This window comes from Gavia stellata, chromosome 9 (assembly GCF_030936135.1).
Source record: "Gavia stellata isolate bGavSte3 chromosome 9, bGavSte3.hap2, whole genome shotgun sequence".
Lineage (NCBI taxonomy): Eukaryota > Metazoa > Chordata > Aves > Gaviiformes > Gaviidae > Gavia > Gavia stellata.
In genome coordinates this window covers 40,469,224-40,494,563 of record NC_082602.1, presented here as the reverse complement: position 1 = coordinate 40,494,563, position 25,340 = coordinate 40,469,224, and the positions used below count along the sequence as shown (strand labels likewise).

General features: G+C 49.5%; 1 protein-coding gene across 1 annotated transcript in view; it reads left to right on the top strand.

Annotated features, from left to right (window-relative positions):
* Positions 1-5,818: 5,818 nt before the first annotated feature.
* TCERG1L (transcription elongation regulator 1 like) overlaps positions 5,819-25,340 on the top strand; it is a 98,258-nt gene continuing 78,736 nt past the window's right edge. The window contains exons 1-4 of the mRNA XM_059821465.1: positions 5,819-6,112; positions 7,330-7,476; positions 8,321-8,501; positions 21,136-21,324. Coding sequence (XP_059677448.1) covers positions 5,819-6,112; positions 7,330-7,476; positions 8,321-8,501; positions 21,136-21,324 — 811 coding nt within the window. The remainder of the gene's footprint in view (positions 6,113-7,329; positions 7,477-8,320; positions 8,502-21,135; positions 21,325-25,340) is intronic.

The window sequence follows — 25,340 nt, the reverse complement described above, 5'->3', positions numbered from 1 at the left end:
GTTTAACTGCTCTTCTCTGCTGCTTGTCTTTTCTGTTCTCCTTGCCTGTCTTCAGCTGCAGTTTCGGGTGTCTGTGTCCTCTGGGTGCTCAGCAGAGCTGGTCTGACTGTGCGACCAGGTTTGCCATGGATCACCTCCTGCCAGAGAGCTGGGGAGGCCTCCCGGGGGGCCAGGCGTCTCAGGGCAATTTGCATCATCCCCCGAGACTGGAAAAGGGCTCCTGGAATGCTGAAGTTACGTATCGTGAATGTTTTCTTGCACTGAAGCTACTATTCATTTGACTCCTTTTTCTTTGGTTTCTCTTAATGGGGTTGAAACAGGCTTGACGCACTGCACGTGGAAATCAATGGAATTTAGCAAAAATCAGATCAGAGGTGGGGTTCTTCACGTTACAGGAATAGAAACAAAAATGTCATTTTCCTTCAGGATTTTTCATTTGATGTATTTGCCTTGGGGATTCTGTTCAAGGGAGGATTGACACAAGAGGAGCGGCGGAATCTGTTCCACCATCCACCACCGCTCACACATACTGCATTGGCAGCTAAATCCCATGAGAACCTGACTGGTTTAGGCACTGGGGTTTAATCCCTCTATCCAGGTATAGAGGGACTACTGCTTGGTAGCCTCCATTTCCAAAAAGGGGGATTTGTCAAAGCTTCTGATGAGCTGCGTATGAGAATAAAAATAGCATCTGTGATTCTGCTAGCTAGAATAAAAGATGCAGGGACAATCAGTCCTCATGCTACAGACTATAAGCTGATTGCTAGCTGGACTCAGAAGCTCATTTCCCTTCATAGTATGGTATTGCACAATTGGGTGCATAGTGGGTTTATTTGGTACATTTCTGAAATACCTGCCATTTACCGCTGTTGGAAACAAATGACTAATGCAGCAAGTAAGGATTAACCCAAGGGACAGACTACTGGTCTATGTTGTCATGCGAAAACTCAACAGAATAATCTCCTAGCCAAGCCATTTGTTCAGCCGGGTATTTTGACAGCTCTGCTGGGGAAGGAACGAGAGCTCCTCGGATGGGGTTCCTGATCGCTGCACTGCTGTGAAAGAGTGAATCAGGTGGGTTAGTACCTGAAAAAACCCAATCTGCTTGTGTTCACATTTGCTTTCTCAGACAGCGCAAGATGCCCAAAGATGGCAGAGGAGATTCCCTCTTCTCGCTCCAGCCCCTCCGCACGGTATGAAACGAGCAGTTTAACCCGAGAGGCAGACGCTGGCAACGATAGCAGCAAACCTCATTCCCTGGGACTGAGCTTAGATAGCACATGGAAGCAGGGAGGAATTTATTTATTAGGAATTTGCTGAAGCATGTAATTCTGCCGAGATTCTGGTTGGTGCTATCATCTACAGGCAACTTCAGCACATTCAAATGCACATGGCTACAGATATACCCGTATACAGGGAGTTCTATGTAATGCCTTCTGGATCACGGTGCAGGGTACTCTTCTGTTCACATTTACCATACCAAATTAAATTTATCCCCATGGATGGCTACTGCGCCACAATGGAAAGTTACATCACCTATTCTGTAAAATAGTTTGGTGCGTTAACAAGAGAAAGTTTGGTCATTAGCCAATATTGTCTCACAAGATGACCTCGGCATGAAGAAAAGCAGTTAATAATGTCCTCAGTAAGAAAAGTCTATGATTTAGCTATTAATGGAAGGGATGCCTTTTTTGAGTGTTTAGACCCACTTTTCAGACTTGAAAATGAAGATGATGGGTCTAAACCTTTTATTTCAGTGCTAATTGGCTTCTTTGCTATCTAAAGTACTCTTCGCAGTATTCAAGGGCTAACACGTGCACCAGATGTGAGACTGATTAACTGTCTCAGGTGCCTTTTTTTCCTCCAAAGCACTTCCAAGTTGAAGTTGCAGTAGTTGAAAAATGTTATGCCCCAAACACTTCCCTTTTCTTTCACCATGGCTTTTCTAATAACTCTCCCTTTTGCCAGGAAAAGTGAAAAATAAAGCGCCTTTGCTGACACGTGAGGTTTTTCCAGCCTGGTTATACGCCCTAGGCTGGTATGGGATGTGCTGCTCCCTCGCCCGTTCCCCGACCCGCGCTGGAGGAGACCCCAGCCCTTCGGTGTCCCTTTCTCACCCTTAGAAAACTCTCCCAAAGCCTAAACTAGATTTTTCCTGCTACAACTTAGGGCTGCTGCTTTGTGTTCTATCCACCAGGAGCATGAAAAACAGATTAATCCCTTCTTCTTCTCTGCAGCCCTTGGGCATATTTATGGGTTATTACCGCACTCTGCTCCCCGCTCTCCTCTCCATTCTTCAGCCCAGCGGGCCACCGGCATCAGTGTCACGAATTTTACCCGGCGCTGAGCACTGGGGAGAGACTCCTCGAGCCAGTTAATACTGTAGCTGGGGTGACTGGAAGGGCCTTTGCTGAAATGACGAGTGGGCTGCTCTCCCATACTCTCAGCGATATACGCCCCTTCAAGCACATCAGGTTTTAATGTGACTGTAAATGCCCCCTTGGTTCACGGGAACGTGTAACAACCTCGTCAGCAGAGGAAGAGCAGGATTGCCACGGGCACTGGGAATAAGCTCCACGAGGACCTGGGGAACTGCCCAGACCGCTGTTACCACTTGCTCGAACGCAAGGACACCCCTCCAGCCTGCAAGGGAAAACACTGCAAGGGCCGGGCAGGAGGAAGACCTGTGTTCAGGGCAGCCCCCGACCAGAACGAAGCAAGCTACTGCGTATGTTTTGGAGAGTGAAGAAGCAGTTGGTGGTAAACAGCACTAGGGATGCCGCTCCCTTCTTTAGGGGAGGCCACCCCATGCTTTGAAGATGAACATGATGCAGAACCTGCGGATACGAGCATGGGAAGCAAGACCAGAACACGCAGGCTTTATCTGAATCTTTTCCCTTCGTAAAGCGTGGCTCCAGAGCCAGCGAGCGCCCGCCCAGCCATCGCCCAGCGCTCCGGAGGGGGGAGAGGAGTCTGTCCTCTGCCCCCCCGCCCCACAGCTGGGGGCTTGTTCCCGGTAACGGCAATTGCTGCCTGAACGCTCACCGCGGGCTTGGCTTCATCTCCGCGCTGACGCTGGACTCGGCATCACTGCCACTCTCTGGGCTGGCCGGGAAAAGCAGAGCCCCGGCAGCGTGCGTCGCCCGTGTCTGGTGGGTGATGCAGCCCCTCGCTCCTGCTGTCACCCCTTACCCTGCCATTACCCCTCGCCCCTGCCATCACCCCTCACTTCTGCCGTCACCCCCCACTCCTGCTGTCACCCCTCCCCTGCCGGGCTGCAGCGTGGGAGCACCGAGCTTGGACCACGATGAGCCTCTTGCGTAGGGGCTTGTCATCAACCTGCCGCACAAACAGTCCGAACACTCCCCAGCTGCAGGGAGGAAGGCAACAATAATTTTGGGACTAGTTTTTAAGCGTAGGAAAAGGAAGCCTAAGCAAAAAAGCAGCTGATGCTTGTGTGCGCATCCTTCAGCCAGGCTACAACATGTCTGTCTGTCAGAGAAACTCCTCCGACTCTCGCTGACCCGACTGAGCTGGGCCTTTCTGAAGCCGCATTACCTGTGCCGACTCTCCCATCTAATATTAGGGAAGTGTTAAGTGAGACTGCCCCTGGTAAGAAGTTACAATGATTTTGATCTGGTAATCAGCGTTATTGATGGTCTAAATAACAACACTGACTTGTGCTTTAAATAGTTACAGAGGGGCTGGATCGAGGCTGGCCTTTGGAGATTTTGGCAGGCCGGTTAGTCACGGTTTCAACACAGGGACTAAAACCCTCTAAGAAACAACCTTTCTTCTCGACCTTAAACAGAAGAAGTAGCCTTGTCAGTGTTGCGTGCCTGGGGAAAACGGAGCGGTAAGTATCCCCCGCTCACTGGGAGGGTGCGTGGGCACGGGAGGGGTTCGCCGCCGAGTGCAAACAGTTGCTGAACTTCTTCAAATTCTCTTTCAACCTTTTTCCTCCCAAAAATAAATCTTCAGCCCCTAATAAAAAGAATATGTTCTATTTTGCTGTTATTTTCAGTATTTTCTAGATGAACTATTGCATTTGAGACAGACTGCTCAAGGACCACTGCATTTCATAGGAAACGACCTTTTTTTCTTGTTTTTCTTGTTGTCGTCATCATGTTTCTGTTTCTCTGTTCACTTACAGTTACCAGAAATTATTTTTGAGTTATACAAATAGCCAAGCACTAAAACATTTAGAAGTGATCCTCTCTTTATCTGATTTCTGTCACTTTGCAGATTACTCAAATCTGTATTTCCCAGTCTCTCTCTCAGGATAATAGTAAGCAATGCAACTCCCCAAACCCGTGTTTATCCATGGCTCTTAATAATTTGATTTGAAAACTTCTCGGGAATTACCTTTGCTAAGGGCATTCACTGCCACGGGAGACCCCATTCCCTTGCATACCAAATAAAAGTAGAGAGGCTGAGGAGAAAAGATGAATTTCTGAGACCTTTGGCTTTCTCCCGTGCAGTTTGAAGGAGCCCCTGGTTTGCCTACGTACCGCTGTGTCATCCCAGGCAGTGAGTTTTCCGTCACGCTCCGGTGGTCTGGGACCGTGGCGGTTTACACACTCGGGACCGGTGCAGCGGGGCATTTGCGCTTGCCGTGCTGCCGCAACGGAGAGCCGGAGCGGTGCTGGTGGTTTGGCGGGGAAAAGGGAGCAATGGTTTTAAACCGTAAAGTTGAAGCGTTTGTGTGTTCTGTGAACTCCAGCGCAGCCCATTTTACTGTTATTCATTCCTTTAGGTTTTTGCTGGGGAGGCTGGAAGCTGTGATGCCGCCAGCAGCGAGGAAAGGCTTGCTCAGCTCCTCTCCCCTCTCGGCCATGGGAAGCGGGAGGAGAGCGGAGGAGAAACAAGCCCACGGGTGCCAGCCAAGTTGCCCGCCCGGGACTGCCTGGGCTGGGCCGCAGACGGCAGCTGCTGCCGGGCGTTTGCAGAGGGGGTCGGCGCTTGCTTCCCCTCGAGTCGTTGCACCAAGTACGATGAGACCCTCCTAACTGCGAGGGGTCCCCTGCGACCGGCTGCCAAAGGCTTCGTTTCCCATGAGGCGCTGCCAGCGGCTTCCCCCAGGGCCCGGCAGAGGCCGCGGCCCGCCGGGGCGGTGGGGGGGTGCGGGCGGGGGGCTCTGCCCACCCTCCCACCAGCGGCCCCACCGCCACCAGCGCCGCGCTGCGCACCCGCGGCCCACGCCGCCTTCCTGCGGCGGCAGCGGGACGGGCTCCTCCGCCGCTGCGCGCCCGCAAGTCCCTGCTGAAGACAGGAGAGGGGCCTCATTCGCGGGGGGGCCACGGGCCTGCTGCCGCCGCCGCCCCCCCGGCGCAGCCTCGGGGGCCCGGCCGGGTGGGAGGACGGCGGAGGCCCCGCGCCCGGCCCGGCCCCGCCACGCCGCCTCGACGCCCCGTCCTCCGGCGCCTCTCCCCGCCCCCGGAGCCCCGGCGGGGAGCCGTCATTCGCCCGAAGGCGGCGGCGATGGCTCCCCCCGCGCAGCAGCGGAAGACCTGAGGCGCCAGGCGCTGGCGAACCCCTCCCCGCCAGAGGATGCTGAAAAGCCTTTCCCCCCCCACCCGAGGACCACAGCGCTCCTCCGGCGGGGGGGGCTGCCCTCGGGCGCTCGCCGGGGCGGGTAGCGGGTGCGCCCCCCACCCCCCTCCCCTCCCCGGGGCGGCCCCAGCGCGGCCCCCGCCCCGCGCCCCCCCCCGCGCCGGGCGGAGCCTGCCGGCGGCGCCCCGCCGCGAAGTGGAGTTTCACTCGGCGGCGGCGCGGAGCGTGGGGCGGCCCGGCTCCGCCGCGCCCCGTGCCATGCAGGATGCTGCCGGCTCCCGCAGCCAAGCGGCCGCCGCCCCTGCTCTGGCCCCCCGCCGCCGAGCCCCCGGCGCCCCCCTGGGCCTGGGTGGTCCCGGCGGCCGCGGGACTCCTCAGGGTCGGCGCCGCCGCCGCCGGGGCTCCCCCGCCGCCCCCGCCGCCCCCGCTGCTGCTCCCGGCGCCGCCGCCCCCCGCCGCCCTGCTGCGGGCCGCCCCGGGCTGGCGCGTCCCCTGCGAGCCGCTCCTGCCGCTGCTGGCCGCCGCCGACCAGCCCGCCGCCGCGCTCCTCCACGGGCAGGTAAGGGCGGCTCGGGGCGGGCAGAAGTTGCCCGTCGCCGGAGCCCGTCGCCAGCCCCGGGGACGGAGCCTGCGGCCGCCGCCCGCCCGGGGGAGCGGGCGCGGGGGGCGGCGGCGGGACGGGGCCCCGCGGAGCTCTGCGCGGAGCGCCGCGCGGTGGGCGCCGGTGCGCGGCTCCCGCTCCGCGCTGCTGCGGCGGGCGGCGGCGCTTCCGCCGGGCCTGGAGAGCCGCGGCGGCGTTTCCCGCGGGCGGAGAGGGGCTGGGAGAGGGGCTGGGAGAGGGCCCCCCCCCGTCCCGGCTCGGCCCCCCGCCCGGCTCGGGCCCGTTCCCGGCGGGAGGGGGCCGGGAGCGGAGAACGCGCCGTCCGGTGGCGCGGCTGCGGGAATATTCATAGCGGAAAGTTTGCGGGCCGGGCCAGCCCGTCTCACCGGGGCTTTCCCCGGTGGATGTTTCCAGTATCAGTCGCTGTCGTAAGGCCGCCTGCGGTGGTGGAGCCCGTGGGCTGGAGCGTTTCTCCCGTTAGGGCGGGGGTGTCGGAAGCCGCGCTCGTAGTTGTGCCTTGTCTTTGTATTTTCGACTGGGTACGGGTAAAAATAAACCGGGTCTGAGCGCGGTGGTGTCCCTCCATCTCTTGTGAAGGTTTCCAGCCTTTCCGAGCACGAGCGTCTCCTGCGGTGTGGGAGCAGAGCGGGTGGGAGGGAGGAAATAGGTAGCGCTGGGTCTAATGAAACAGTAACATCAATTACTCCCCAGCGTGAGACCGCTTAAATAAACTGCAGAGGTGGTTTTGCTGCGGGAACCCGTTTGCCAAACGACCTTAAGTTAAGAGAAAATACATTTCCGACATTTCCTTTGGTTCTCCTTTGCCTCGAGATGGATTTTAAAAACACTTTCTAGCGATGTTTTTGCTTTGTATGTGCGGTTCTGTTTGAGCAGGGAACAACCAAGCTGCCCTGGCGACTAGCAGCCGTTAGCCAAGTACTGTTTTTACTGCCAGGCTACTGATTTACGGCTTTCTAAAGCAGTTGCAGTGTCAGAGCCATGTGTCACTTGCCATGTAATGCCTAAAGAAACACAAACGGTTGTTGGACTGAAGAGACGTGTTTGAAATTTCGCATGCTCGTCTTGTATATGATGAGCAAATCATGAAAAGCATCTGTTTACCGAGGGTAAAACCCTTCTGTTAACTTCTCTTCTTGTTTTCTTTTTCCCCTAAGTGGATATTTGGAGCTCATTCCCCAGTCATAGGATTTTCGCCTTCTTCGAGCGTTGAATTTGTTCCTGTGTTTCCACCTGTGTACACATCCACGGTTCCACCTCATGCTGGGAAAAACTGGATCGATAAAAGGCTGCCGAACTGCAAAGTAAGTCTGATCTTGGTATGTTGAAGTATTTTTAAGGCTAAAGTATATGAGCTGAAAAATGTTACGGGTTTTGGGGATTGCGAAGGCGCGCGGAAGGTCGGTAGTTTGTCAGGCAAAACCCCGGGGAGGAGGAAGATTGTGGGGGGGCTAATGGAGGGGGCTACTTCAGCAGTTATACCTCTTCACTTTTCTCAAGTTACAAAAAGGCTAAAATATCTTTAATATTGAACTTTATTACCTTGAGCGGAGTGTTTTAATTGTACTATGGGATGTGATTATCAGAGTTCTCCGTTTTCCCTTTCTTCTTGGGACTTCCACTGGTTTGCCCCCAAAGGGATGCCGCGGGGCAGTGGTGGTGTCACCGCGAGTGCTGGTGCATCCCCCGGGGCCACTCATGGTCCTGCGCCCTCATCCTGCCCACAGTTACCTACACCTGTGCATTTACCTGCTTGGGTAATTCCAGCGAGGCTTTGTGACTTTATCCCACTTCCCTCCCTCACCCCCATCTCCCCGATGCAGGAGGTGGCTGAAGGCTCCGAGCTGAAGATGGGCTTGCTGCAGAGTAGCTGTGTCTGGGACACGATTGCCTTCAGTTGTTCTTTCCTTTTTGTGATGCTGCACCAGCTGATGAGTCGTGTTAAAAGGCAGTTAATTTCTAGGTGGTCAGCTGAACTCAGCCTGCAACATTCATGGAGCAGAAATCAATCTATTCTTGCAAGTTTGTCCCTGAATTGAGATAACTGTCTGTATTGTAATAATTGAGTCAAGAGACAAAATTCAGAAAGAAAAGTGAGAACAAAGTATTTCAAACCTTAACATTCTTTTACTTATTTATGTTGGACAGATATACTTGAATAATGCATTTGCTCTGGATTCAGCATGGATACATCCTGAGGAATCAAGACTCTTCCAAGGCAACGAGAAGCCTCTGTTAATGACAAATCAAGTAGCTATGGCTATAGCCCGGCCAGCTGCTGCCTCCAGGCCTCTTCCCACAGTGGTGTTGGCACCTCAGCTGATACCAGGTCAGTAGGACATAAATAATTAAGTATTTCCTTTTTTTTTTTATATCTCTCAGAGATGCCTGAGCCATTCTCTAAAGTAAGGGTTTCATTCCATTCAGCTGGAAATCTCTTGCTTGATCTGAACCTTGATGGCAAAGTGCGTTTCATCCTCTAATTTACTTTTAAAGAAAGAAAAGAGCATGTGTACTTACAGAAGACTGTAACAGATTAATCCATAACTGACTATCGACTTCCAGACTGAAGGGGCCAGCCACTCCCAGCGTACCTGGTTTATTTTCAAATGACAAATTGCCGACGCAGTTCATATATACTTCTATTGGCTGCTAATTTTAGGAATTTGATGTGGTCTGTGTAGACCGCTATCAGTAGGGAAGAGCAATTGATCCATCATCTCGTTAAGACTTGGTTATGCACAACAGTATTTGTGAAATAAATTCCATTAATTGGCATAACTCAGGTATGTCACAGCTGTGAGCAGAAAAGTTAAGCTTTTTACTTGGAAAAGAACAGAAAATGCTTTGCCGTGAAGCTGAATCTCTCTATTTTGGTGCTACAGTAGTAACTTGAAATAGCAGTTGTCTCATAGAAAAGGTTAAGAAGTAAAAACCCTTAACAAATGCTCTTAAATTCAGAGTTAGGGTATTGTTACTGGCTTGCTGTCATCGTGTCTTCTTTTCTTAGGTCACAGGTAATGCCCGCTCGGTTGGCAGCAGAGCCCCTCTCACCTTGGTCTTTGCCCTATAAAGTACTTCTTACTTTGCCGCTGTAGAGCACGCTTCTTGTATTTTGCTGGTAATGCATTCAGTGAGAGCGTGCTGGAAGAGATCCTTACTGTTTGGGTTCGTTTGCCAGACTGATTAATTAGCAGTGAATATTGTTCTGTATTGAAACATGTTGAACCACTCAAATCGGTTCCATATTTTGATGTTTTAGCAATACGTGGCAGTAAGCTGCCATCTCCTCCTGCCAGAATCGCCCGATGCTCAACTGGAGTGCTGCTCGGGCGGCGCTCTGAAACGAGAATGCCGGGGCGAAACCCCATTATGTTGATGCATTCCTGCCGGGATGCCCTGGGGAATAGCCCAGCTGCATTCCCAGACAGGATGTGGTGTTTGAAGCCTGTTTCGAAGGACAGAGGCGATGGTGAGGGAGGTGTTCTGTGCGGGGAACCGACAGCCCGTTGTTTGCTTACGTATGTTAAAAATATTTCAATATTTTAAACAAACGTATTTTATCACCTAGAATATTTCGGACCTAAAGCAAGAGCGTACCGGGCGGAGGGTTAGGGCAGCATGGCTGGCAGAGTAGGGGCCTTCCCAGCCTGATGCCACGTCTGTGGTCTGTAAGTAGCACAGAGAAAAGGAGATTTTCTTCCCCCTGGACCAGATAGGCACACTCGAGCCTGCTTTCACAGGAGATCTTCAGGCGGATCCAGCTCTTCCTCCGGCAGCGTGCTCAGCGTTGGCTGCCACCCCTTCAGAAACCCCCCGAGCTCCCCTTCAGCTGGGGGAGGTGCAGGGAGGAGCACGATGACCTCCAACCATCTTTCTAAATCTTCCCATCCCTCTTTAAATCTTATTTCCGATGGATGCGATCGATGCGCACCCAGTTAACATCCCCGGCCGTGCGGGACCTCCGGAGCTTGCGCAGAGAAGTGCGCACAGTGATGGTGTTACTGCAGGATGGTGATAGCGGTGCCCTGCAGCCGTCATCGGAGCGGTTTCTGGGAAGTGTTATGGTAGTACTTGAAGTATTTCCTATATAATCTTTACACTTAATATGAAGAATAATAAAAACAGTGTGAGCAAATTGCTTAGTTAAGTGGTTTAAACTGAGAAGTTAATAAGCTTTTTGCAGGCTATGCGGCTGTAGTCATCTTGAAAGCCTGTCTTAGGGCAGGTTTGCCTGAAACAGTTATCAGTAATGATATAATTGTTTTCTCAATGTATCAGCAATGTTACAAAGATAAGGGAATGAGGTGTTGGAGTTCAGTGGACGGCAATGCGCATAATTTAACAGCTGCGAGCTCCAGCTACTAGAAGGTGTTATTTTCTGGAAGAAAAGGAAGCGGCTATTATTCTCGCGCATATTGCAAAACATGAATTTATGTACTTACCATTTTGTATATCTAAAGCGAATAGTGACGTCTTATTTTCCTACCTAGGAATGATAGCTTGTTTTATGTCTACTGGGTACTGCCTCTTTTGTGAGGAAGGCAGCATCTAGATATTTTTGCAGAGGAAGGATTTATATTTTTGTCTCCTGCATTGTGCTCTCTGCCGTGTGGATGAAGCCGTGGCGGGTTTGGTCCCCACTCAGGTGTGCCCATATGGCACCTGTGTGTTCCGCACATCCCTGCGCGGTCGGTGGCCGCTGGACGTGGGGTGAGGGAACACCGGCAGGACCCCTTGGTGGCAGCCGTTAGATGAAGCTGTAGCCCTTTGGTGCATGATGTTCTGTGCTTTTACTATTATTGATGCCATTTTAAATCTTGGAAGGTATGTTCTTGCAGTTTGGCATTCCTGGCCCTCAAGAGTATTGCCGGCAGCGCGTCCTTGCAAAGGGTGTGTTCTTATTGGAGTGTTGGAGAAGGTTTTCCCAGGAAACCTTGGAGAACAAGCCCTTCATCCAGTGTCCTGTGAGGGAGGGAGCAGGACATACAGATGAAGTGTGTTGTCATCTCTTCAAGAAGTAACGTTCCCCAGAAGTGCTTCATGAGCCGCCCGCAGCAGAGCCCCTGCTCAGCAGTGGCTGGGCGGTGAGGGGAGCGAGGGAAGCATCCCCATAGAGGTCAAAAATTCAGTGATTTTGTGAAGTTGAGATGGTGGCTTTCAGCTTACAGCCCTTGAAGCGCGTGTTTGCCGTCTGCTTGCTGGAGGGTGGCTGTGAACGCAAGGTTCGCGAGGCAGCGTCTCCTGTAACTGTGCGCGTGGTCCCGTAGCACACGGGCTCCAGCGTTGGCAGGGGCTGAAAGCTTGCTGGCTCGCCGGGAAACGCCAGTGCCACGCTAAACCCAACAGTAAACCCAACAGTATGTGGGCACTCCAGTAGAACCAGTAATACAATGTGTCATTACTGGGCTCCTTACTGAAGACCGTAATATTCTGCAGCTCATTTCAGGGTATCATCCTTTGAGCAAGTCGTCTGCATACAGACCCGGGAATTCTGTAGGGAGACCCTCGGCCCGTGATAAGGACTTCCCATCCACACCTGAACCAAGTCCTGGCCGCAACCAGTGCTGCAAGCGCATAGAAATGAAGTTTGCTTTTGGAAATCTCGCTGATGGCTTATTGAATAAATACCTTCAGGAGTTTCTAGGGGTTAAAGTGGTGGGCAGGTGCTCAGCAGCAATTTGGAGGCTTGCATAACCTTGGACATCGAGTGTTTGTAGTGCAGGAGCTTCAGCGAGGTTGTTGGGTAAATGGAGGCTGGGTGCTGCCTTCTGCACTTCTACTCAGAGCAAAGGAAAATCTCACGTTTGAACATCTGTTCCCATTTTAAAATGTTTGACAGTCCTCAAATTTTTTTACTTTATTTTTTTAATGCACATTTCAAAACAAATTGCATTTTCTTACTGATCTCGAGTGTTGCGCTGGTGCTATGGACGCCCTCAGTAATAGCTGCTAGGGTGCAAACACATGGCGCGCTCGGAGCCGAGCGTGCTGGGAGGAGGCGCTGAAGGGGTGAAAGCCTTTTAATAGTTCTCGTCTTTTACAAAATGCTCAGAGTATTTTTTTCATTTGTAACAGGCAATCTAACCCGGAATGAAGACTTTTGGTGGTTTTTGATGTTGGTTTCCTTGAAGGAAAATAGTCTTCTTAAATCAGATATTTTATTTTCTTTCTTTTTTTTTTGTGGAATGATTTTTCAATAGAAAATATTTTCTGCTAAATCAAAGGTTCATTGCGGCCTCTACATTTCTGCAGTGTTTCTTTGCTCCAAAGCAATCTTTCTGTTCTTTCATCCATTGGTGTTGAAATCAGAAATGCCAGAATGAAGACTTCATGTCTATTCCTTCACCAAATTGCTTTAGCATTGCCAGTCCTATATAGATGAAAATTTTGATCCTTCCTGTTAGTGGCCTTTTCTTTCTTTTAATCCCACTAACCTTTACAGAATGGAGCCAATATTTTTCGTAGCAAGTATTGGTATCGGAATTTATATGCATATACACGTATATGTACAAGTATAGTTTTGTAGGTAATTTCAGTTTAAATTTCAGACATTACAAATCTCTGAAGAAATGCGGTTGCTTTGTGCTAAATTTAGGTTCCATTTTCTTACGTTTTTTTAACAGTTTTGAAATACATGACACAGGACCTCCGGTCCTCTGTATTTCCAGAACACAAGCTTTATATTTGAAGCGTGTGTGTCTGTGTAAGTAGTCAGGTTTGGGGCCTCTCAGGTTGGGTTCTCTTACATTTCTTGTGCATGTGCTAGGGCTCCCCTTTGTAAACCAAGAATAGCCCTGCAGGAACCTGAATACCCCTGAAATGCTGTGAAAACCCTCTTTATTTGTGGAGCGGTCAGGCACTGCAGAGACAAACCCTTTATTAAGTCTCTGGGAATGCTTGGCTTTAATCACAGCCTTTACGAAGTTTGTGTTTTGCTTATTAAGTTTGTGCTTCTTTGGCGCTTTTTGTGTTATCTATCCAAATCAAGGGAAAACTTTATCCCAGTGAAAGATTTTTTTTTTCCACTTAAATTATAGAAATAAAACTACATGTAATGTGTTTATGGGAAAGGCTTGTAGTGCTGACCCTGTCATAATATCATCCTACCTGGCTCCTAGACCTCGTTAGAAAGAAATCCAGATCTTACAGTGACTTGCAGAGACTGTTTTTGTTTGTGAGGAGCCAGGTATTTTATTTAATTGCCTATGAGCAAAAAAGCGAGCTGTTAGTGGGACTGTTACTGGCAGACTTGTGCAGTAGCTGGAGTTTACAGATGGAAAAGACAATAAGCATTTTTCCCTCCCTTTGGGCTACAAAAGATAGGGATATCAATATGTTTTCCTTTGCATTGGGATAAATCTGCTATTTCAGTCCATCCATTGCTTCATTTTATTGCATCAGTTGCTCAGCAGCGGCAGTTTCAGGCCACGTGCGGTTCGGGTAGTGGGGCCAGCAGGTTCTCCGTCAGCTGCAGTCTGCGAGCATCGGTACTGGTGCTGGAAGTGCAGGTTCTAGAGGTCTTCCAGCTATTTGTGCTAGATAAAAAGACCAAGTTCCTTGCAAGAGGCATCAGAAGCTCCCACTAACATCACAACTGGGGCCAAGCCCTGATGCATGGGGGGGGCGTTGCATGGGGGTCACTGTGTGGGGGGCACTGCAGGCAGGCAGAACAGGAGTGAAATTCCAGGTGGCTCTTGGGCACTGGTGGGAGAGCACCCAAACCACGGTGTAGCCACACCAGGCAGATCGGGCTCGCCCCAGCGAGCGGGTGGGCTGGGGTGCTTATGAATTGCTGTTCAGTGAAGTTTGGGTTGTGCAAGAAATGACAGGAGGGGATTAACCAAGGAGCAAGCGTGCCTCTGTCTTCAAAGCTCAAGCCTGTCGTTTCCAGGATGCACTTTGAGGGAGAAAATGGTATTTCTGTCCTGACTCGGAGTGCCGCCCTGACCCTGGCCGGTGCTGGCCAAGCGAGCCTCCCCAAACGCCTGGCACCGGTGATACCCTGCATTAATACTCAAACAGCGTGGTGTTAGGTGGGGGTGGGCTCACTTTAAATAATGCTTTCCGTTTCCTCCTCCTTTTAGAGATACTTTTATTCTATGGGAAGTACCCAACTGGAATGACGTCCCCAGTCTGATTGACTGCATGGCACCAGAAAACAGCTTTTAAATGGTAGAGCGCTGAGTGGAGGAGGCAAGGAGAGTAGCTGGAGCTTGATCCTGAGGGCTTGTAGTAAACAGCCTTCTAATCCTGTTGATGAATAAAACAATCATAAAAGGAACTTACCTTCTTAGCTGCTATCCATTTATAGGGAATTATCTAATAATAAAAAAATAAAATCCTAATATTCACAAAATGTCTACAGATAGGAAGTTTGCCCCTGACCCACTAGACTTGGACCTCCCCCTTTTTTTAATACCTCTTTCCATTTGGCATCTTGCATGTGATCTTCTACCAGCGTGAGGCACAGTTTTTTGGGAAAGTTGAGGATTCAGCCTTTGAGTTGAGGGAGCGCGTGCCCCTGCTCGGCTGCACAGAGGGAGCTGGCGGCAGCCCCCTCGAGGGAGGAACATCCAAGTCCAACCAGCATCTCCTTGGATGTACTAAAGCAGGTATATTTACCTGTATAAATAGCTATATTATTAAAATACTCATGTCTTCAAACTTTATAACCAGTAACCTTTTAATCCTAGGCACCATTTTTCACATGTAAGCGATCATTTGTATCAGCTCTGCAAATGGCCCAACGTGTAGGGTGTTCAGAAATACTGGATTTGCAACTGAGGGCTGAAATACTTCTGAGAAAACATTTTTCTCTCGGTGTCCTGCTGCACCTGGGCCCAGGGCAGCCGGCCCCGAGGGTTTCCCTTGCCGGCTGCGGGCACAGCCCTGCCGGTGGCTCTGCCCGGGTCCCTGTCCCTCCGCCGGGAGGAGCGGAGCTCCTGCAGGGACGGCTCGTTTTCTTCTGTAAATTGATGGGTTTTACCGTGTTGTATTTTTTTTTAACCTTGTGTTTTAATGGATTAGCTGGACAAAACGGCTTCTCTGACACTCCTGCTGCTGGTGAAGAGAAGGTGGTGAGAGCAGGACCTCCCTCTGCGGAGGCTGGCGGCCGCGGCGCGGTGGGAGGGAGGGTTAGGGCAGGAACCACCATCTCTACCCAGCTTTTGTTACGCTTTTCCCTGCTTTAATGGTTCGTCTTCAAGGAGGGAGGATCAAGCAACGATGGTCATTTTAGACTATTTCAACTGCCTTTTTTTTTTCCCCCCTGTCCATCAAAAGACAGTTGTTGTCAGTTTTAATTCTGATAACGGTCTAATAAAGAACTGGTATCTAGAAGACTTTAGTTTATAGACTCTACAGATGGAGGGAAAGGGAGTAGGGGATCATAAGCAATAATTCACATTTCAGTTTTTTTCTCTGTCTTTTGGAGCTGCTTTTTCCTGCATTTTTGGAAGCAGCGTTAAGTATTTTATGATGGCTGTTGCCTTAGAGCTAAACTGGCTGTGGTGCCAGGACGCCAGGCTGGGTTATGATCTCTGCCTCCTCGGGCTGTGCGAACGGGGGATGCCGGTGCGATGGAGCTACCGTGTCGGCGCTTCGTTATCGCTCCCCGCTCTTGACCCGTCTGGCAGCAGCAGCCCATCAGGGAATTCACTCTGTGACAAGTGTACCCCGTGTCGAAACACATTGACTTTGGGCTGGTGCGCTGCGCAGTGTGCGGGTCCCAAGCCAACGGGCTGGAGCGGAGGGGTGGACTGGCTGTGCCCGTGTTATCCCGCAAACCCTCCATTCCAGGCTGTAGCTGATTTGGGCAGCATAGCTGAGATTCAGTGAACGTTTCTGAAATGGCTTTGTAATCACGAATGATGGGCTTTTAATTTTTTTTTTTTTAAAAAAAATAGCAGCTGGGGCTGTGCAGTGTGTGCATGCAGCAAACTCAGTAACAGAGGGGCTGTGCAGCAGTGTGGGTGCCTGGAGAGCAGCGCGGTGCCTGAGGCCAGCGCAGGCAGCAGGGAAACCCGAAAAACCCAGGGATGGAGGCAGTCAGGGTGTTGAGGTCAGTTGGGTTATGACTGAAAATAAGGAGCTCGCATATTGCTTTAAGAAGCAGTGAGAATGGTACACATCCTTCTCTGGGTGAGGTTTAGGACCTCAGCGTTAGTAACTTCTATCAACTGGGGTCAAAGTATTTAACTTCTGTTTACTTGAATTGGTGTTTAATTTTATATGGCTTCCATAGCATACACATTTAAATTGAAACCCTTCAAAATATTTTTTATTTTAAATATACATGGAAAATCGTTCGATCCCTTAGGATGCTACTCAGTACTTGGTGTGATTTTTCCTGGTAGCATTGAGTTCTGGTGCCCTTTTCCCACACTGAACTACCACAGATTAGCTTGGGAAACAGCACCGGAACAGGAGGTTTGGTGGCTGGAAGGCTTTGACAGAAACCAAGCGCCGTGTGGTTCCGTATGCTTGGTGTGCGTTTACCTGGATAGAGACAGATCAGCACATTGCAGTGGAAATCCGTTTGTGTTGTATTTGTGCCTTTTGGCTATTCCAGGCAAAAAAGGAGAGGCAGCCAGGTCCGTGTCTGCATCGGGGTCCTTTTGTCCTCACCCGAAGGAGGACCTCCTAATGGAGAAGAGCTCTTACAGCACCTTTGGGCACTTGCAGTAACTCATGGGCTGAAAGGATAAGCAAAAGCCAGCGATTCATTGGATCATTAAAAAAAGCTACAAGGAACATTTTACTTGTGTGTACTAATACTTTTTTCTCAGAGACAGACAAAAAGTTCAAAAGGTCTTTAACCTGCTTGAAATTTTTTCCTCTCATTTTTTTAATGTGGGTCTTTCCCAAAAGATACTCATAACCCTTTGGTAAAGGTGTTTCCCTGTAGGCAAAACTGAAGACTAAGACTGAAGGACTATAATAATCAAGTGCAATTTAAAATTCATTACATTGTCTGTACAGTAAGTTTTCACAATACCGATAACTTTTTTTTATCTGAAAGGAAAGGTCTTGAATTACCCTTTTTGGCCTCAAGTTGTGCCAGGGGATGTTCAGGCTGGATATTAGGAAAAATCTCTTTCCTGAGAGAGTGGTGAAGCACTGGAAGAGGCTGCCCAGGGAGGTGGTGGAGTCCCCATCACTGGAGGTGTTCAAAAAACATGTGGACGTGGCACTGCAGGACATGGTTTAGTGGGCATGGTGGGGTTGGGCTGATGGTTGGACTTGATGATCTTACAGGTCTTTTCCAACTGTAGTGATTCTATGATTCTGTGAAGTGTTAGTCGTCTTAGCTTTTGTCTTGTTAAAGTAATTTCTGTTCTTTTGGGTGTTTTTTCTTCAAGGAGGAGAATCTCATGGTTTCACTTGTTAACGTGTTAGAAAACGTCAGTAGCCGAAAGGCGGTTTTGGTGTGCTGTGGTTGCAGAGAGCGTATGTGAGTGTAGGGAGGGCACTGGTGCAGGCCGGGGGGAGCGGAGGAGGTTTTGGTGGGTTTTGGAAAGGATGCTGAGCACGCTGTGTGCTGGGCATGATACGTCTGGTTGGTCTCAGTGGGGTCGGCCTCTATATTGCTGAGGGTCGCCTTCCTCCCTGGCAGGTGATGGAGACTACCTGAGGGCAGCACATCGTGCTGTGTGATTTAGCGTGTGCCATAGGACCACTGTGTCTGTCTGTCGGGTTTGCGTGCCTGTGTGGGGAAGGCTCACAGCCTTCTCTTGGTGTCCTGAAAAGTCCGGGAAGGAAAGGGTGGCTTTGGGCAGCGGAGGCTGCGCTATTCTGGCCAGACATGGCAGCGTGGCCCAGGCTGGTTTCTCTTACGCCAGGAGCGGTACCTGGCAGTTCGGTGGTGTAGCCATCAGGAACAGGTCTGCCACGTGAAAATGGGTCTTCTAAATCAGGAAAGGGGGTACAGCTCACCCACTCAGGTAGATGATGCTGTGCTAGAAGAGAAGGCTCAACAGAAACAGCTCCTCTTCTATGCCTGTGCGTGTAGACCCTTTCCCACATGGATGTTAGCAGGTGGATATTTGGCGCTCGCGTGTCATCCCTTGTGATGGGTTTGCTGTCTGGTTCCAGTGCTATCACCACATTTCACCACTGTTGGTGAATTATCTCTGAACAATCTCTTCCTCGCTTCTTCAGCTGCTCTCTGCTCTGCAGTTGCTTTGCATCAAAACGTGCTGCCCATCTCGGCTGTTTCCCCCCCGTCCGTTGGCTTGAGAAGAGGGAGGCTGGGGAAGGGCATTGCAGTGGGGTTTGGTGTTTCGGCAGACAGGTAGCACCTTACCGCCCGGGGCGTAGCGTGACTTGGCAAAAACAGATTTCGGGAAACCACCATTGCAAGGAAAAAAAAATTGCATTGTTTTTCCCTCAAGGGGATATTGATGACAGTATTTTACTGCTATTTTCAAGGCATTTGACTCTTGAAATGCATGTAAATGTGGGGTGATTAATGATGATTCTAAAAATCCCTTTCAAGAAGCTTTTGGAAGTACCTATAGCAAAATCTGCTTTGTTTCATCACTGGAGAGAAGAGGTTCTTCTCAGAAAGTCCCTAGCTCTCAACAGGTTATGTCCTGGGCCAGCTTCCAGTTGCTTCGGCAGCGCACGTGTTACGTTAGAGGCTGATAAATTGCTGAGGTCGTTGTTCAGTTGAGTGCGAAGCAAGAGAGTGGGCTTGATGACCCCCCCCGCCACCCTGCCCGTGCTCTCCTCTCGAGTATTAACAGTGCCGGGGTAGTCCTCTCTTCACGGAATTATTTAGCAGGAGAGAGGGCGAGAGAACTTCATCAAAGGCGGGGAAATCACCAAAACTTCTCTTTCAACTGACTGATGAAACTTTAATAAGGGAATTGATGAAACTTTAATAAGGAAGCCCTGCTTCAGGAGCATTACTCATCTGTGCTGGTGGAAGACTTTGGCTATCCAAGCAACTAAGGCTTATGTTATTTTGCTGCTTTCCTGGGCTCTTTGGGGAAATTGTATCTTCTTCTCCAAAATAAAAGAATCAAATGAGAAGTAAACAACCTTTCTGCTCCCTGTACCCTGTAAGAAACCCGTAGAAAAGTCATTTTTCTAGACATTAGTTTTCATAAGAGTTACAGAAGATGTTTTGTGGATTTTTCCCAACTGCCAACAGCTGGAATTAGGAATGAGTACAGGCTCTTGGAGGGCGGGTGTTTAACCTAACGGTCTGTTCTACTCCTCAGGCGAATAAACGATAAACTTATATTAAAGAGTTGGATTAGTCAGACACTGATTTATATCTTTTAAGTTTTTTTTTTTTTTAATTTCCATTGTGACTCTGGTAGAATAATCTGTTTTTCATCTATCCACGGTTGAATCGTCAAAACTTCAATATTTGTGGTTTTTTTGCCTGTGTGCCCATTAATGACTGCGTACGCAGGTGGTGTAAATTAATTCTTCTTGGAATTGACAAATGCGGTTGAAATAATAGAAGGTTTTTATGTGATGCTTCGTGAAAATGTTTGACTTCTGTTTTGCTAATGGAGAGAGCTTATTTTGTTGGCAAATAATTGTTTATAGAGAGTTAGGAGCAAAGCTGCCAGAAGCGAATATAATGGATAGCCTCAGGAGCCCCAATTAGCTGCAACCAAAGCAGGTTCCTTTCCAAAAACCGCTGACCCACTCTTTCCCCAGCACTGACTGAGAGCAAAACAGCACTCGGCATCTGAAAGTCAAAGCTTTTCAGGAGTCTGGAGCCGGAGCAGGACGGAAGAGCCGGGGTGGGAGGTCTGGGTGGCGCAGCTGCGCGGGGGGCTCGATCTTAACTGGGCTGCCTCAGCTGCAGCTCTCCTGCCCGGGGCGGCGGGGCTGCCGAGGGGCTGCATTGCCCGCCGCGACGGCCCCGCTTCCCATGGGCACGGGCCCGCGCCCCGTTTTCCTTGCAGGGATGCACATAGAAGAAGGGCTCCTGCGAACTCACGGGACGCCTGAAGTGAGGAGTCTGATCAAATAGTGATTTTTTGCAGAGCTACAGTTGGCTCTTGCTGCCTGAAGGATTTCCACATGAACTGAAAACATTTGCTAATGACATAATAAGCTAATGATTGCTTAATTTTTGAATACACAGCTCAGTGCAGAGGGAGTAACAGCTGGTGTTTGTCAAATTAGGTTTTCTCCTTCAGATTTTTACTACTCATTTTCTTGTTTATTTAACATATTTAGCCAAGACTGAGCTCTGAAGGTCTCCCCCCCAAGCTTAGGTAAATGTTACGTAGTCTAAAGTGCGTAGGAGCCTTGATTTGGGGGACGACTTCTGAGCTCCCGTGTGAAACCACGCCGAGTTTCCTGCATGGCATGTTGTCACGATGAAGGATACTAGTATGTAAAACTCAGGTATTTGCGTGCTCGTTACAGGAGGAAAGCCGGGCAGATAGCAGTAACTTTGGGTGGTTAACAGAGCAAGTACCAAAAGCGTTCAGATTTGCAATTGGATGACCTATATTTGGGAACAGTCAGAATAAGGGTGGTCGCACACCATTATGAAGCTGTGGGAGCTGAAGAAAATGCCAACCAATGTGTTCAAATATTTGACTTTTTAACAAGGTTTTTTTCATTTAAATTTAATAGCTCTGCACAGTTTATATACAACTTGCTGCTGTCTTGTCCCTCTAGGTTATAATGGTATGTCCACATATATGGGGTTTTAATAGCTGAAAATGCAACAGCCACAAACTAGGACTTCAAGGACAAGGATTAGGAAAGGGGCTTTGAGAGTCCTTAGAAAATATATTATATAATATATTCAAAGTCTAGTGTCTAGTGAGGTGGGCATGCGAACGGGGGAGGCTGGGTGAGAAATGTCGCAGTCTTTTGTTCCACCTTGTGTTGAAATTCAGAATGCTGAAAACATATAATCTGATGTAAATCCACTGGTTTCCGATTAAAAATAAAATCTGTTCTATCTCGCCCTTCCGCAGGTGGTTGCCAGAATAGCCTTAAACCGGTCGGCGGCAATCAGAGCCTGGCGCTGGCTGCCGCGGCCACTGCCGCGATGGTGTCGGTGGAGCCTGAAGCCCCCCAGGGACCTTCGGCGCCGAGCGTCCAGCCCTGCCACGTGCTGACCTTCTCCCCTATCAAAATCCCAGTCTTGACTTCGCCTTTTCCAGGTAAGGTCACGGCTGGTGGCACCAACGAGCAGCTTTGTATGTTGGCTTAGCAACAGAGAGAGGCTTCCAAGCGTGGGTTTTGGTGTGCTGGGGTGCAGAGGCGGGCGATGCCGGTGGCATTACTGTAATCTGGAATTGCAGCTATTTTTCCTGGTGCTGCTCAGAGGCGTTCGCTGAAACCGTGTGTTAAAAGGGAGTTCAAAACTCCATCTGCTTTTGCGATGCTCGTGTTGCTGTGATGTTTGCAAGCGCTGCGTGAACGGAGCTGCGTCCGCTGTCACCGTAGTGACTTGTGTAAGGAAATGTGGTCGTGGTGGCAGCGAGTTCTGACAGCAGATCCTCAGGGTACGGAGTTGGCAGCTGAAAGGTGCCTGCTCGACGTACGGTGATACTCGATAGTTTGGGTGTTCATAATTACCAAATACACTGGAAGAATGTAGCCGCGGTTTTGTATTTTTTCTGGCAGGTTTAGATGTGGTTGCTTGCTGGAGAAAATGCTGTTTTCTTAGTGTGACTTTGTGTAACAACTTTCTGAGCGCAGCAGCTGGGGAAGTACTGTGGCACCCTGACTCGCTGTGGAAGTCTGGCTGATTCAAAGTCTTCAGGGTAACTTTCGAAACTGTACTTTGAATGCTTAAGGCATTCAAACATAGAAATGTTATATAGCAATTAAGTTAAAAATTTAAATTAGGATGCGATTTCCATCTTTTTGGTACTTGAAGTGTAACAGAGCGAGATTGAATTCCGCAGAAGGTATGCAGTTACGATTTTTGGTGTTCAGATGAAATCTTCCTATGAGAAAGGTACCTCAGTAACTGCTGTTCCTGTTGAGCAGCCGTCAGAGCCACCCGGATGAGCGCCTGCCGGGCGTGCGGCAGTGGTTTTGTGCCTAGGGAGACTGAAGAGCCAACCCACCCGTGGGAGTGATGGTACAAGTCCTCCAGACTTTGTCGAGGAAGGACGGTACTGACACGAGAACAGAAAGCAGAGTTAATTGCTGCTATAGGGCGGGGAGTTGCTGGGGCTTCCCACGGAGGGTTATTTGACTCACAGAAACCGTTGTGCCTGTAAGTGAGCATCTTGGAGGAGAATCCAGAGGGGAGGAAAATCATTCTTTGTCTGTGCTGCAAACCAGAATTAGGTGCCAGAGATGAACTGAGATGCTCGGGCGATCTGGGTAGGAGCCGGCGCAGGACTTTTGATTTACAGCTGCGGAGGTGAGCGCTGCGTGAAGTGTGTTAGACATGATCGAATATTGTAATGCCGGGAAGCTCTACCACTTCGATAACTGGCTCAGCTCTGCAAGGATAAACATGTCAGGCCATGATAATTGTTGCTTTCCTTTTGAATGAGTGCATGATAGGCTATCAAATATCACGCTTTGAGTGCTCGAGCAATCATCCTATTATCAATCATTCACAGTAAACCACACGCTTCTGGGTGTTTTCTCCTACAGAAAATACAGCAGCTTTTTAGAAAAGAAAGCTTGAAAATGCCCAGTCCGTGTACAATAAACTGGAGACCCAGCTAACCGTTTTTCTCTATTAGTCACCATCTCTGGAGGGAAGGCTTACATAAAACACTTTTATGAAATTCCTTTTCATTGTGCTGTCGGAGAAGAGGACTCGAAGGTGCTGGGTTTAGATTATCTTTGTCAACACCGGCTTGATGAAGAGCTTCCCCGGCTGGTGCTGCGCTGGGTGCAGGGTGGGTGGGTGGGTATCAGACCGTAGCTTCCTGATAAAAGAGGGCTGAGGGTTTCCGTAAGCGCTAACAAAGGAGCCAGGCGTTTGATAGGCAGGAGTGAATAGGGGGGAGAAGCACGTGCAGAAGCTTTGAACCCAGCGTCTGCTCCGCGCGCGCCGGGGCTGCGGGGGGCTGCCCTGCTCTCCGCTGCCGAAACACGGCGAGCGAGGTGGATCCAACTGAACTTACAGGAAAAAATGGTCGGTTGGCCAAAGGCAGCTCTCTGCTGTCAAAAATAAATGTCTCTGCTGCTGTATAAGTTAATGGCTGGGAAAGCATCGAGAAAGCGTCATCTAATGTACAGATAATCCCAAGCGTGGAGCGTGCTTTATAACCCCGCCGTCCTCTCAGGTAAAGACATCCCTGCGTTGGCGTTTATGAAAGATGACTTATTGTTCTCAAAAAGAAATACATCTCGGAGAGACCGTAATCTGTGGACCCTGGGGGCAGCTGCGTTTTCCTTGATCCATGTGTGATTTATAAAGTAACATGGTAATTAATGAACTTTCCATGTTCTCCTTGTCTAAAGTTTATGCAAGGCCATGTTCACATAATAGGAGTGAACTCGGGGAACAAAAGATTACATTATTTCCAACTTAAATCTACATGTATATTGGTCCCTGTAAGGCTGAATGTTGTGTGCTTAGTCATGCACTGTTAACTGGTTATTCTGGAGGTCGGTGTTACAGTACTGCTTGGTGTAGTACTGTACGTCTAATCGCAGCGGTTTGTCCAATCAATAATCTTATAATTGAATATTTACTTTCAAGGAGGCCTTTTAATATGATTAGTTTTGCAGCTTTACAGTGTGGCTGGGTTACTTTCTGCCAGGCTAATTAGTAAACTTGTTGAGTTAGTCAGTAGTAGCAAGCTAGTGAAATACGGCGGGTCGTCGGTGAGGTCTGGCAGCGGGCGCTGGCCGGGACAGGATACAGGCTCCAGCATTTTCCCAGCCTTGCCGAGGGAATCTCTTGCAGCTTCCTTGAAGCAAATCGCCAGCTCCCATGAACTCCAGCTCCCATTGAGTTTGAGAACTCAAAGCATGCAGAATACGGTGGTAATTTTTACAAGTTCATTTTAATACAGTTTATTTTACATTTTGGAAAAGAAAATCAGAAGTAGAGCTGTAATAGAGTACAGGGTATTTGGGGAATTCAGACCCTTTTGTAGCCTTTCCCTGGGTGGGATGTTGTGAAGGATCCTGCTGGGTCTTTGGCCCGGGGGATAAGCAGATGAGGGTGGGATGTGCTGGTCCCTTGGCTCTGTGATGGGAGAAGCTTCTGTAATCATTTGTGCTGTTGGGTGTTATTTGGCACCATGCTGATCTTAGAAACTTTTAACAATGAAATAAATTTGAGGAAAAGAAGAGATATAAAATACCCTGTATTTAAGGTTAAGGAAGCTGCTTGGCTCTGGATGGAGTGGTCTGTGATCTTCTGGGGAGCTGTGGTTGCGTGTTACAGCATAACGCAAACCAAAAATAGGGGCGAGGCTCTGACCACCGGTGAAGAGTCAAAAAAAAAAAAAAAAAAAAAGCCAGACACCTAATTTTTTCTCATGCTCAGGTGTTTATATCCACCTGGTTTTAGGTCGAGGACTCAATGCCTCTGTACCGAGGCTAAATACCAGCATCCCCGCCTGGGCCAGACATTATCGAAATCAGCCATCCTGGGGTCCGTGGGCTGGAACTGCCTCTGCTTTCTAGCCCTAAGACATTTCCTTTGGCCCGAGAGCCGACTGTAGCCACAGTCCCTCCTAGCATAGGACATGAATTTTCTGCTCTTAATGCTTCTGGATTTGACATTTAAACTTAAACTTGACATTAAAATCAGAAACCCAATTGCATTTCAGTATGATGTGGTCATTGGAATAAATTAATATTACAAAACCTTGTCTTGGTGCTACAGGGGTTGAAATTCAATACCAGCGTCGTTCTCGTTTTGTGTTTGGGTTCATTTACTGCTCATGCGATTGGAAATGGTTGTTCACGGTCCGTAAAAGATGGTTTCTGCCATTGCCCTCATTCGGAGCTGTGTAAACGCGGTGTGCAACTCGTGTAAGAGTTAAGTCGCTGCTGAAGTAACTTTCTGGAAGTGAGGAGTCAGCACGAGGTTGTAAGCTGGAAAGGGAGTGGAGCGTTGTGGCTCTCCTTCCCCAGTCCCGCCTGCGCTCCACAAAGTCTTGACTTTGATGAATGTGCATGGAGAACGTGCGTATTGAAGTTCTTTTTTTTTTTTTTTTTTTTTTTTAGTTATTTTTATTTGGTAGTA